This window comes from Lycorma delicatula, chromosome 2 (assembly GCF_047948215.1).
Source record: "Lycorma delicatula isolate Av1 chromosome 2, ASM4794821v1, whole genome shotgun sequence".
In the NCBI taxonomy this organism is placed as follows: Eukaryota; Metazoa; Arthropoda; class Insecta; order Hemiptera; family Fulgoridae; genus Lycorma; species Lycorma delicatula.
Genome location: NC_134456.1, coordinates 79,407,467 through 79,422,261, shown reverse-complemented (window position 1 = coordinate 79,422,261; position 14,795 = coordinate 79,407,467). Strand labels below are relative to the sequence as shown.

Sequence of the window (14,795 nt, the reverse complement as noted above, 5' to 3'; positions counted from 1 at the left end):
TCATCTCATTATGCAGAGGTTTCAGTACATTTTCAATAACTGTTTGAATCTATATAAATGACGATTCGCTAACCGATCCGTATTTCCTGTTAGCATAATGGAACGGCGAGAATTATTAACATTTCCTAGAAGAGTTCCTACCGAATCACTTGGATGAAGTTGCTCTGGTAAATAGGAATAACATGAGGTTCATGCGCTACGGTGTCCTACCCCACACTTCAGTATAATATCCACCGGTATCTGGACGATTACTTCCTATAAAGGTGAACTGGTCGTGCTGTACCGATAGCCTGGAACGCAAAATCACGTGATCTAAACCCAATGATGGGACCTAAAATATATGGTTACAATACACCATCCTCAGTGCTGAAGATCTACAGTAGATAATTTTCGTCATATCAGAGCAATATCAGAAATTTAAAAAAAAAGGAAACAATAATTGTCGGCTACTGCAGTGTACCCCAACAGTGGAGGCTACGTCAAATATCTTCTCTAGGGAAATTGAAGAGTAAATTTGGTATACAAACATTTATCTCTATTAAAATTTTTATAGTGTTTAAATTCTGTTCAAACTTCTTATTTATTATTTTCCTATTATGATCGTGAATTAAATCTTGAATAATTTATATTAATATAAATTAATTAATATTTTAATTAAATAAATTAAGTTTAATAAATAAAAAGGCCGCCATTTTAAATGTAAATAAGTTCCATGAATTAGCTAATATACAGTTAGTTTAATAACTTCTGATTGGGACAAAACTGTGAAAAATCAAGTTTATTCAAATTAATTAAAAGTTTGAAGATTAAATACGGTTGACGATATTGTCGATCACATTTCTACATTAACTCGGATGTTTGTCGACCAATTTAAAAAAATCTGATGTGAACAACACATGACTTCTTTTTATCCCTATTACATTACCATTTACACATTTTTCTTTAAAATAAAAAGTACATAAAATTTTATTTCACTAAAAACTTCTGATATTTTTTATTATTACTGAATTATTATTCATCGTAATTTTTTTTTTTTTACAATGCGAGGTTAATAATTAATTATTAATAAATCAATATATTTAAATTAAAAAAAAGTTAAAAAAAGGAGATGAAGTCCGATTCGAACCGATGTACCTTCCCCTAAAATCCGAATATTTCATTAATTAAAATTTTATTTGGCTATAACTCTGGGAACCAATGAAAATAAGTACTACTTATGATATATCGTTGAAAATCTCTCAATGAGGGCTTATTATTGCAATTAAGAAAAACTCCAAAATTTAAATTTCTTTGGCTATTGGGCTTTTTTGGACAGTTTTGGTTCAGTCGATTTCAATCAAAAGGGGAGGTGCACAACTAGATGTTAAAAAAGTCTTAAATCCAAAATTTCAACATCCTACGGATAATCATTTTTGAGTTATACGAGATACACACGTATGAACATACATATATACGTACGTACGTGCAGACTTTTCACGCCGAAACTAGTCTAAATGGATTCAGGGATGGTCAAAATTGATACTTTCGTTGAATTCTGGAAACCGAAATTTTTCACAATTCTTCCTTTTTTTTACTTTTAAGACCATAATGGATCACTTTAGTTCATTTTTTTTTTTTTTGGCAAGTTCTTTCTTTTCTTGCTGATTTGTTTGTTTTCAGCTTTTCTTTTTTGCCAGTAATTTCTAAGGGTTTCAGATCTTCTTGCCCTTTCTTGTTCAGAGTACACCCGGCTTATTGTTTTCTTGGGTTTTGATAAGAATCTTGTTTCTTTATTTTTTTAATTTCTCATAGATTCCGGTTTTCGTTTTTAGGTTTATTTACTTCATACAAGGAAGTAGAAAATAAGGTGGCATTTTGTTTAAAATGAAAGGCTTAAAATTTTATCAAATAAATATTTATTTTTATAAAATTAAGGAGTACAAAGATATAAAAAATTACACAAGAGATAAATATTAAAAATTAAAAAACAAGACTCCCAAAAAATACTCTGCTGATAAATATTGATCTTTAATATAGGATAATTAAAGGGCGTGCGGGTGACAATTTTATATATGGTAAACATTTTTTAATTTATTTAAATATAACACTCACGGTAACGTAAGGATTCCATCGCGTGGTCATACATCTAAATCGGTTCAGCCGTTAAGATACTACGGTAGAAGAAACATGCATACATACACCCTAAATACATTATACTCTTTTTTGGGCAGTCGTGTAATAAATTATTAAAATAAAGACCACAGTGAATATTTTTTAAAAGTAAATTAAAAGAATTTTAATTTTTGAAAGGTCTAAATTTATTGTATTAAAAACAGTTGTTTAATTTTTACAAATTCATAAAAATTTTTGTGTAGTTTGTTTTTAATAAAAATTGATCTTTTTCTACTTCCTTGTACAAACTAAAGGAACTATTGCGGTCGCGAAAATTTTCGGTTTTCAGATTTCAACGGAAATATCAATTTTGACCATCCCTTAATTCATTTTGATTAGTTTCGGCGTGTCGTCTGTACGTACGTATGTATTACGCATAATTCAAAAACGATTAGTTGTAGGATGTTGAAATTTAGGATTTAGAATTCTTCTTAACTACAGTGAAAAGTTCTCATTGGGAGCTTTTCAACGATATATCATAAGTGTACTTTTATTTCCATCGGTTCTAGAGTTATAGCCAAATAAAATTTTAATTAATGAAATATTTAGATCTTAGGGGAAGACACATCGGATCGAATCAGACTTCATCTATTTTTTAACATTTTTTTTTTAATTTAAATATATTATTTTATTAATATATTTAAATTAACCCGTGATTGTAAATAAATTTGAAAAAATCAGAAGTTATTAATTAAATAAAATTTTATGCAGTTTTCATTTAAAAAAAATGTGTATATGTAATTTAATAGGCGTAGAAAGAAGTTATGTGGTGTCTACACCAATTTTTTTTCATACGTTTTATTACATCAATTTTCTCAAAGAGTAAAATCTTTTACACTTTTTGATAATAAAATTTAAGCATTTATTAGTCTTTAACAATATTATTGTATTTTAAACATAAAAAAATGATTTTTATCACTGAATTTTTCTGTTTTATTTTTGATATTATGAAAACTTCGGGAAATACAGTTCTGGGATGTATTTTATTCGATTTTTCAGATAAAAACATAAACTATGAAGTTTATCCTAATATACTGAAATTTTACTGGGGAACTGAAATCCGCGCGAAAGTTTTTGCTTACTGTAACTCGACAATAAAGTGTTTTCGGACAAGTGTTTGTATGAAAGTTTTATTTATTTCAAGCTCTAGAATCAGTTTTCACATTATTTCTGAATCACCTGCATATATATATATATATAGAGCCTCTGACACCCCCGGTAACTTAAGGATTCTAACACGGGGTCATACATCTAAATCGGTTTAGTGTTTAGCTGGTGCGGAGGAACAACCCCGTAATTCGTACTATACCCATACGAGTTTACCCGAACGTATGAGTGTGTACCCATACTAATAACCTAGATACATTACCCTCTTTTTTGAACAGTCGTGTAAAAACTGACGTAGGAACAATTTTGAAATTTATGAATGTAGCCTATTTACACCGTAATTTTTTATTTATTAGTGTAAAACATAGCAAAAATGTATTTAAAATATTATAACAATTCCTCAATTCGATCTTGAGATATACATTTTTCTTAAAAAAAAAAATACTAATTCGCGGACTGAAGATAAAAAAGGGGAAACTGCCAAATTTTCATAGAAAAGTTTTTGTTCTTTTTGATGTGTATCTCCGAAAATAAAACGCTAATACGCTCTTTTGTTAGACATATAAATTATACGAAAACATTATAATATAAAATGAAAAATAAAGGTTTTCCTTTGTTCATACTTTTAGTTTAGATTTCATAGTTAATAAAAATATTTACATTTTATTATATTATGTGTTTTACGGGCATCAACTGCTGTCATCATTAGTCCGACAGAATTTGTAGCGTATGAAAAATACCATGACTAACCGGGATTCGAACACGGGACCTCCAGATGAAAGGCCGAGACGCTACCAATTCACAACGGAGATCGAAAAATTATTATTCACTTTTATTATAATTATTATTCTTTATTATCAGAAGCTTAATTATAATTAAATTTTATTTCAACACGTATTTTTCTTTTAAAAATACTTCATTTTTAATTTTATTATGTTTTAACTAGATAATGTTAAATGTAAAATGCCAGACTATTAAGGTTATTTTAACTAATTAAAAAGGTGAAAAGCGTACAAAAACTTCACAAATTTGTATCTGTTATGTTTATTAGAAATCGCATTAAATCATTAAGTGAACACTTTTAATGCTATTAAAAAACTGGGAATAACTCCACTCTCATCATCTTCATTATTTGGAATTATGTTAGAAAAAAACAATTTTTGTTAACAATAAATTTTTTAAAGAAATACCTGATTGCATTGAAAATAAAGATAATTGTACAACTTAAAACGGGTATTTGGAAAATTTTGCACCGGATTCTACTTAAAGCTTGAAGAAAACACTCCTAAAGTACTACGCAATATTGTTTAAATTCGAAGTAATCGGTTTACCTTTTTTTTTTTTTTTTATCTTAACTTGTGCAGATAAAAATATTTTGAACCGAATAATTTTAATATGATTTAAGAATGTATATTTTAAGTATCGGAAATAATAATATATTATAAATTTAAATGTACCAGAAGATGGTAGGAAAGAAGAAATTTGAATAATATTCAGTAAATGTTCAATAGTATATAAAAAGTAAAAAATGTTATTTCTGGAGTTACTATTTCTGTAATAAAAAATAGAAAGGTTTTTGGCATACACACATGTATTTAAACAATTAAAACAGTTATGATTACGAAGAAATATCATTAAAAATTTTGATAACAGCCTTAAAAGAAGGTGAATTAAAAATAAAACAAAAGTTACAAGCCAAAATATTTCAACGGTTTTAATCAAGGGCAAATTATAAAATCAACGATTTCTAAATTAAAATTTCTATAAAGATGCAAATTAAAAACTGGATCGACAAAGGGTTTTAGAGGAGATCTCAGAAGGAAGAGGGGACACTAAGGTTAAGAATGCAGAACGGTCCACCCTATAAATGTCCTTGTAACTCGGTATATATACACTCAATATCATGGGACAGTATCACAGATCTTCCTGGTGGATCTAGTTCACACATATCACTTCATTCAGCATGAGAGTCTTGGTTAGTAATATATATATATTTTAACAGTAAATTCCTAACGTTAATATTATATGTTGCGATTAAATAACGGTATGTTGAATAGATTTTTATAGTTGTAAAAGTTTAACGATTCTTTTACGCAGAATTTTCTGTAATCATTGGCTTTATTGTTTATTATAAACAATAGCATTAATAATGTTTTCTAGTGCAATGAAAGTAACCTCCAAGAAAATACTAATGATTTAAAAAAATGCTATATTATTTTATCTAATAATTGGATATGTGTAAATACTTTGACATTATCAAACCGATTATTTATGCTACAAGATAATACATTTTCTTCAATAATAATAATAATTACGGTATATTATTATACATTTTAAGACAGATACATTAAAGAGTAAATTGTTATAATTATTATTACAAACGAATAATGAAAACACATAACTACTAAATATAGTAAAAAGGGTGTGTATATATTTAGACAAAAAAATGCAAATTCATCTTCCAATAAAATATCATTAAGGTATTGTTTTTAACTTCTACTATTTATATGAGATTAAAAGTTGAAACAAATTTTTTACCTAATATATGAAAACTACTTTTCTTTTTATTTTTTTTTACAAACAAGTCCATACATTTTTGTTAAATTATTAAATATTTGTGTTGTTTTCAGTTTTTTATTATCAAATATTATATAACAGGTTATTTGTAACAAAATTTGTGTTAATACTATTTTAGTATTAACACACTAATATAAAAATTTAGAATTAATTTATTTGATACTTATAAATCAATATTGATTAATTTTAATGAAGTATTCTAAGTTGAACTTCAAAAATATACTTGTTTACACTATTTAAAAAATTAATTATATATACAAGAAACAAAGAAAATTTGGTAATCAATGAGATTATAACGGATTTAATATAATTGGCTCATTATTTGATTTTTTTTAAATAAATGAAACCGTAAATTGTGCCATCTTTTAAATTCTAAACAAAAATATTTTATTTTTTTATAAATTATTATTTAAATCTAAAGTAGCAAATGATATTATTTATTAAAGTATTATATATTAAATTAAATAAAATATTACACATATATAAATAAATTCTGCATTATTTAATTATTATTATTTAAAAGAAAAAGAAAATTAATAAATTTGAAAATATATATATATCTGTTAAGAACTCTTGTGGCAACAACTTGCCACAAAAGCAAGAATATAATGTGGAAACATAAATAACATAACTGATAAATATATAATGGATAAACTGGGTTTATAAAACAAATTTACAAAAATAAATTTTCTGACTTCAATTCACTGTATGTGAACGAACTTGGTATGTTAGGTTGTAACATTCAAACTTAATAATTTGTGTTAAAAACCACCACATTTGATCAGAATTCAAGCTATATTCTTCTGAAAGAAAGGTATAAATACTACCAAATCAAGGAGGTTGGCATTTAGTATTATATGTAATTAAAATAAGAAACGTAAAGGTTATTATTAAAATTCAGAAAAATTAACAAAAGCAGTTATTAAACACTGATAGTTCAATTTATACCGGTTCATTATCGATTTATAAACAAACATTAGTATATTTGGATCGATTACAAATATCAAAAATATCAATGTATGTAAAAAAATATTTAGTTATCGGTTGTATAATGACAATATATATATATACATTATTACAACACAAGATACGAAAACAAAAGTACATATGTTAAATCGATGTAAATCTTACGCAAATAGTTTGATTAAATAGCAATGATAATATTTTTTTTTTGTTGTTACATTTACAGGTTGTCTTAACCGCAGCTATCGCTTGCGTCGTAGCCAAGCCTGCGGCTGTTGGCTATGCCTATTCTGCTGCAGCTCCTTTGGTTGGTTATCCATATGCCGGTTATTACGGTCCGTATCCTTATGCTGCCGCCCCGTTTGCACCGGCTCCGTTCTTAGGTTACGCTGCTGCTGCACCATACGCCCCATTTGCCGGTGTCGGTATCAAATCGCAGTATCATTCTCAAGATGAAATCGGACAATCTAGCTACGGACACGCTGAACCTGGCCAGACCCACAACGCTATCCAGGTAAATTATAATTTTTCATCTTCAAATAAGTTATAAATAAACCGCTCCTGAGATAAGCGGTTAATTTAACCCCGACGATCAAAGTACACCGGCATCCACCATTCAGTAATCAAATTCGTATAAATGGAACTAATTTTTACTTATTTCAAATCCTAATAAAGGTTAGTCGCTTTTATATGGATTTGAATAATGGACGGTGGATACCGGTATACTTTGGTGGTAGGGGTTCAATTAACCCGCATCACAGGGATGGTCGGCCTGAGTCTACAAAAGACTACACTTCATTTACATGTCACATATCATCCTTATCGCATTGGATTTTGGGGAAGCTTGTTTATTGTTCACTAGTTGAACAGGCAGCAAACTACACATTAGGAAAACAAAATTATAATAACCATAAATGGTTACAGTAATAATAATAATAATAAAAAAGTGATTTTAGTAAATAACATGTATGTAACACCATTATTTTCAAACTCATTAAATATTACATCAAATAATTTCGTAACCAAAACTGTTACAATCTATCATCATTATTAAAAGGATTAGCAGAAAACGTTTGTTTGAAAAATGTGAAAGAAATCTGATAATATTAGGTTTAGTATAAAGTCTAACAATATGTTAGTGATGTTAATATAATACAAGTTATAAAGAAAGTAATTATAATAAAATGAACAGGAATTTTTAAAATATTTTTTTAAAAGATATAAAATAATTCAGTTGAATAAAAATAATTCGATTTTTTTATGTTGGAAAAAATTTTGTCCCTTGTATTATCACTCAATTCTTTATTTCACTAGAATCTTTAATAACATATTGAAGTTATCAATACAAATAACTGTACATCTTATTTAGTAAGTAATTCCACATTTGATGTTTCATTATGATTTGTAAATTTAATTAATATATTTTTTATTTTATTACTATGATAAAGAATAATAATTTATAATCTTGTTTTATTTATTATTTACCTAATGAAACAAAAAATAAATATGGCAAAAAGAGTACATTTGCAATGTATACATAAAATTTACTGTTTAAACAAATTTAAAATAGATAAATTAACAAATAAGATGTAAAATCTACTAGTATAATGAAATTTTGTTATTACACGGTGTATGATGTGTGATAAATTGCATTTATCACAGATCAAACATCTTAATATTATAAAATATTATAAGTTTATAATGTTATAAAAATATTACGTAACAATTTACACTAAAAAAATGCTTTTCTTTATAGGACGCTGCCGGTAACAAAGTAGGAAGTTTCAGTTTTGTAAACCCAGAAGGAAAACTCATCCAGACAAGCTATGTTGCTGATGCCGCCGGTTACCGTGTTTCCTCTAACGACTTGCCAGTCGCACCGGTCGACAACTCTGTACCTCCAGCACCAGTAGCAGAAACCCCAGAAGTAGTCGCCGCTAGAGCCGCTCACTTGGCTGAAGTCGAAGCTGCTAAGAGCCGAAGCAAACGTGCCGCTGTCATCACTCCAGCCGGTACTTCCCCGATCGCTCCCGTTCCACTAGTCCATCCATATGCAGCATACCCGTACGCCGGTATCCCGTATGCCGCTCCCTTCCCACACGCCTACCCGACAACCAACGTTCAACCAGTAGTAACTCCAGACGGTTTCATCGCTGACACTCCAGAAGTAGCTGCTGCAAAGGCTTACCACTTCGCTGAATTAGCAGCTGCCACAGCTCGAGCTGCTTATCCATAAGTAACTTTAATTTCTATAATATTTCTTCCTTCTTTCTCAATAAAATATATCAAAAACTTAACTGCTGTGTTTTTTTTTCCATAATATAGCCTTTATTTAACATACGACTGTTGGAGTTGTACGTTAAAATAAATAATTCAAAATATGTTTCTTTAAATTGTAATGATTAATGGGAAATCATTTATACAAAATAGTATATGAAGAAACAATACGTATTACAAATACTCAGTGAAATTACAATGATGTAGCTATATAAATGTTTAAATTTCATCGTTATTTATGTTACCATACATAAAAATCACTTGTATACGTACATTGCATCGAGTAATTATTCAAGTAAATGGAAACATCTAAAAACAGTAAGATATGTTATTTAATAACTGATGGAGATACGTTGAACACCTTGTTATTAAGAATAACTTTACTTACGAATAAAAATAAATTAAAAATGAAGTAACATCTTTCCTGTGATTTAGTACTAGGTATTAATTTGAATATATATTTAAAAAAAATTTATTAAATCATTCCTCATATAACTTCCTCAAAATAATACCATTAACAAATATGTTACTTAACACTATTAGAAAATTCTATGTTACCGTTTAAAAAATAATTCAATGGATGTATTATAACTACCAAACTTTATAAATATGGATAAAATTGTACTTACAGATACTCATTTATCACAATAACAGTATTTTTTTTTTTGCTCATAAGATTTTAGACATTTTGACAGATGATTAATTCCCCTCAGATGGAACTAGATCAAACTAAACCTTTTTCATTTCATATATATTCAAATCAAACGCTACATTTTTCATAAGTAGTAAATACTTACTTATTATGCTTATACGTAATCTTGTCAAAAAGTATATTACATTTTAGTGTTGGAACTATACTAAAATGTTAAAATAAATTTTCAAGATAAAACTTCTCATGTAGTAATAATATCTTTGGTATTTGTAAATATTTAATGGATTAATATTTAGAAAGAAATTACAACTTTAATATTTCTACACATTTATATTTATGAATGTGTTACAGTTTGTTATAAAAAAGAAGTAATTTATTCCTAAAAATTATTATTTTTTTCTATCACACCAGAGACTTTTTTATTTACAATTAAATTTTTAAATCTCCTTTTACAAAAACAATATTCAGTCGATAATTCTTAAACAGCAGTAACTAAATAAACTGAAACATTCTGCATAATACTACTGCACGATTTTATTTTGCGATGTGAATTCCCAAATAATGTTAGAAGTAAGAATAAATTGATTATTTAACCAAATAATTTTGAAGTGTATGTGTATAATTTAGTACATAAACAAAAAATGTAAATCCTGATGGGATTAGATCCTGTGACCTTCTGGATGAAAGGTCATCCGCTATACAAACCAATGGCGATGTACTAAAATGTTTTTCAATACAGTATCTTCAAAATTTTAAAACTATTTCCTAATAGCTTATTTACCTTTACGTATATGCATCCGTTATTACACCAATCAAATATTATTTTTCTATATTAATACAGACTATAACCACTTATCTTGTTCAAATTTATTGCATAGTCTTCCTTGATACTTTCAGGCAAATTAAGGAACAATTTTTTTTCTTTATCAATGAATTACCACTACTATAATCTCTGATAAGATCTATATAATGTATAATTAAATTCTCCTATGAATAAGAGGCTTGTTTAATTATTCAAACTGTACATTAAAATCAAACTTTTTGGTTAGAATTATTAACCCATTTCAATAAAAAACATTACAAATAGTTAACAGTACAAATAAAATCATATAACACCTAAACAACTAGCGGATGCTAACAAAAAAATGCTGGATTATATTATTACAGATTAAGTTTAAAAAATAAAATAAACTTAAAAAAAATTACAAAACTAATTTAAAAACAGCATTAAAAATTAACACCGGGTGAATTTTTCCTTTAAATTTCTAATTTATGTAGTGTAGTCACTTAAAGAATTCAAACATTATTATTTATCTTTTAAATACTTTTTTCATTTAAAATACTGACAAAACCGCTGAACAAATGGCTACACAAAAAATCACAGATTTCATTAGGTTAAAGTAAGAAAACGTTTTCAGAAAAACAATGTAAAGAGACTAATACCGAGTGTAATTGAAATAGTAAATAAATTTTATCTTTTATCAAATTTTTTCCATTAATTTTCTTGAATTGTTGCGTTAAAATTCATTTAAGTACTGTATTAAGGTTATACAGGTGTTTCCAAATTACAAGGCTCTAACTCGTTGGCGAGTTTCAGCTCACGAAACGTTTAGTTCTGCTTTCTGCTCCTCTGTGGAATTAAATCTTACTAAAATTCTTGGTGTACAAATAGAAGAATAAAAGTTTGGTGCTTCCTTATGGTTTTTGATCTAAGAAATTGAATGAAAGTGATTCCAGACCGCTGCCTACTTACTTAGGTTTTAAGAAAAACGTGGTAAAACACGAAAAAGCTTCGTCGAAAAATAAATTTTTTTAGGTTTCGAATAAAATAACTTTATTAATTTATCAATAAACAAATAAAAATTTCTGGTTACGTTTGTACAAAATTTATGTAAATAACGTCTATCAAAATTAAACCCAAATTTGAGAAGTTCAACTTTAATTAGAAACAAAACACACAAACTAGATCGGAAAAGTGATACGATTTTAAACAGAATAATTTACATACAAATGCTAAAAATTATAAAAATAAATTTTAAAGACATCCTTCTAAAACAAATTTTCATAGGTTGGCAATAACAGCTGATCAACAATTAAGTTTAGCGTATAGCATTTGAATCACTGATCTCTGTTTAACTGGATAGGGGATTCTTATGGTGTAAAATATAATTAAGTGTTCAATTTTGAAGCATACTCCAGCGCCGCAGAATGAGCGGCTGGTAACTAAATAAAACCATTTTACGCTTTCGCGACTATAATCATGACGGTAGGGATGCTTATTTTACTCAAGTCAGATAACCAAAAAAAACGGTGATTTTCGCAACACAAGCAGAAATTTACGGACAGTTGTAGAAAATTTATATAGTGATCAGTGTTCAAAATACAAAATCAGAAACTTTTACTGCATCGATTTAAAATGTGGTTTCATCCCTACTTTTACACTTACCTCTGCGCATGCGCCGTTTCATTTTATTTAGTTCTACCACATTTAGTGGCGCTAGTTTATGCTTCAAACTTTACCATTTCCAATACATGTCCCCTATCCAGTTGTATAGAGATCAGCGATTTGAATATTCATTTGACCGGTGTTTGTGCTGTAACTGTTCGGTCAATCATTCATTACGGGTGATACACAAATTTGTTTCATTTGAAGAGGTGACGGACAGCATCTCCGTCACCTAATAATATATACATCTCTAATATTTAGAGATGTCCGTCATCTCTAAAGTAAATAAAAATGGATCGGCTACTATACCAATTATGGTGAATACGGGGAAAATTATCCAGATTGTATAACACTTGAGGCATTGGAGAGGCCAGTTCGAGAAAGAGGCATGCTTAAACTACAACTATCCGATGTTGGTCATGAACGTTTTGTGAGAAATGTCAACTCTGAAGAAGCAATACTGAATGCGGTACAAGCACCTACCACCTAAAGCACCAGAAGATGGTCAAATCGCTTTCATGTTTCGCAATCAAGTATGTGGTAAACGTACGGGAGTAACAATTATACCCGTTCCACAATACTCTAAAAGAATCATCATTTAATTCATTTAAGAAAAGAAATTACTACGCGGGTGAGTATTTCATGAATGTTAAAATAGTTAGTATATATTTAATATTTAATTTTATTGGTATAATAGATTATGAAACATTTAAAGAGAACTAGAGGGCAACTAGAAAAAGTGATTTAGTTAAAATAATTTTTTCCAATATAAAAAAGATTTTTGATTTGGTTTAGGACATTTTTCATTCGTGTTTTGTTTTAAACAGAAGTTCTTTAACTGTATTTCTTTAACTGTTTTCAGTGGACTTCACTATTTTTTCAGAACTGAATTACTCTTTTCCCTAAGAAACGATACAAAAATTTATTTTTGTCCATTACCAATTTAAGATAGTAAATTTACGCCTAACCTAAAAAAATTGTATTTTAATTTAATTTTTTGTCTTTACAACAATTTTCTCGGATACTACAAGGAATATAGTTCTGGGACTTTTTTCAGGTCATAAAGTATATAAAATCATACCAAATCCTATTCCGTAACAGTTATCATCCTAGAATTGAAGTACTGATTCATTTTACCGTTGCTGCAGAAATCATTACGTAATTTTTCGCTAATCATAACTCGAGAACATAGGTTTCACGGCCTACATTTATGTGAACATTTTCTTTATTTTATCGATAAATATCTTGATATTATTTTAATTTATTCAAAGATACTCAGTTTAACATTTTATTCGATATAAGCTAATATACCTACGAACGCAATTAAAAAATAATCTGATGTGGGAACCACATGACGTCCTTGTACACCTATTAAATTACATTATACACATTTTTTTAAGAATGAAAAGTACATAAAATTTTATTTCATTAATAACTTCTTAATATTTTTTCATTGTTATTATTCAATTATTATTTATCGTACATTTTTTTTAAAATCACAGGTTAATAAATCAACATACTTAAATAAAAAAAAGGATATAAAGTCTGATTTGAACCGATGTTCCTTCCCCTTCTAAGATTCAAATATTTCATTAATTAAAATGCCATGTGTCTATAAATCTGGAACCAATGAAAATAATCCACTTTGACCATCCCTGAATCCATTTTGACGAGTTTCGGCTTTACGTCTGTACGTACGTACATACGTACTTAACTGTTTTTTTCAGAACATACTATCTAATCTGTCAACAATCTATCTGGTAACTGCAGTAATAAGTCCTCATTGAGAGCCTTACAACGATATATCATGAGTGGTACTAATATTCATTGGTTGCAGAGTTATAGCCAAATAAAATTTTAGTTAATAAAATATTTGGATCTTACAAGGGGGAAGGCACATCGGTTCGAATCTGACTTCATTCTTTTTTTTAACTTTTTTTTTAATTTAAATATACTGATTTATTAATAATTATTAATCTCTTGCTTGTAAAAAAAATTACAACAATAATTATTCAATAATAACAAAAAAAAAAAATTGAAAGAAAATCAGAAGTTATTAGTAAAATAAAATTTTATGTATTTATAAACTTTAATTTAATAAGCGTGCAAAGGAAGTCATGTGAAGTCCAGAGCAGATTTTTTTTATATTTCTTTCCTTCTAAAAGCTAATTAATTAAATCTGATAAAACAAAAAAGCAAAAGGCGATACATAAACCAACTGATTTTTTTAAAAATTTAGATATTTATTTGTTTTACTTTAGTTGTATTTAATATTACTCGAAATTATAGAAATAAACAGTCTCAGCTATTTAGGAACCTATAAACAAACTTATTAAAGCAGCGATTCAACTGAAAGCATTAACGGCACTGAGAAATATGACTGAATTCTGTGAAAGTAATCATTTATAAGCAATTATCTTAATAAAATTGTCAAACATTTTTGTTATAATTTGCCGCAGTAGGAAAACCATTTTAAATTTAATTAGGAGTATTTATTTTAGGCTACAATTAGCTTTATATATCGTAATCAATAGTAGCTGATTCAGTTTAAGTTATATTTTAAATTCAATTACGTTTTATGATACATTGCGTTCGGAAAGTCGCTGTGCAATATGATTTAGA

At 27.8% G+C, this 14,795-nt stretch overlaps 2 protein-coding genes across 10 annotated transcripts in view; one reads left to right on the top strand and one right to left on the bottom strand.

Moving 5' to 3' along the window:
* Rbcn-3B (WD repeat-containing protein Rbcn-3B) overlaps positions 1 to 14,795 on the bottom strand; it is a 409,024-nt gene that overhangs the window by 267,199 nt on the left and 127,030 nt on the right. The gene's annotated exons all lie outside the window — the stretch shown is intronic.
* Positions 5,165 to 9,095, top strand: LOC142318921 (uncharacterized). The gene is made up of 3 exons (XM_075355595.1): positions 5,165 to 5,233; positions 7,025 to 7,312; positions 8,555 to 9,095. Exons 1-3 carry the CDS (start codon positions 5,222 to 5,224, stop codon positions 9,032 to 9,034), a joined length of 780 nt encoding a protein of 259 aa, XP_075211710.1. The 5' UTR covers positions 5,165 to 5,221; the 3' UTR covers positions 9,035 to 9,095.

Excerpts from the sequence above, each read along its gene's own strand:
- LOC142318921 (XM_075355595.1), top strand. Across the intron at positions 7,313-8,554 it reads AGACCCACAACGCTATCCAG|GACGCTGCCGGTAACAAAGT; the intron begins GTAAATTATAAT and ends TTTTCTTTATAG.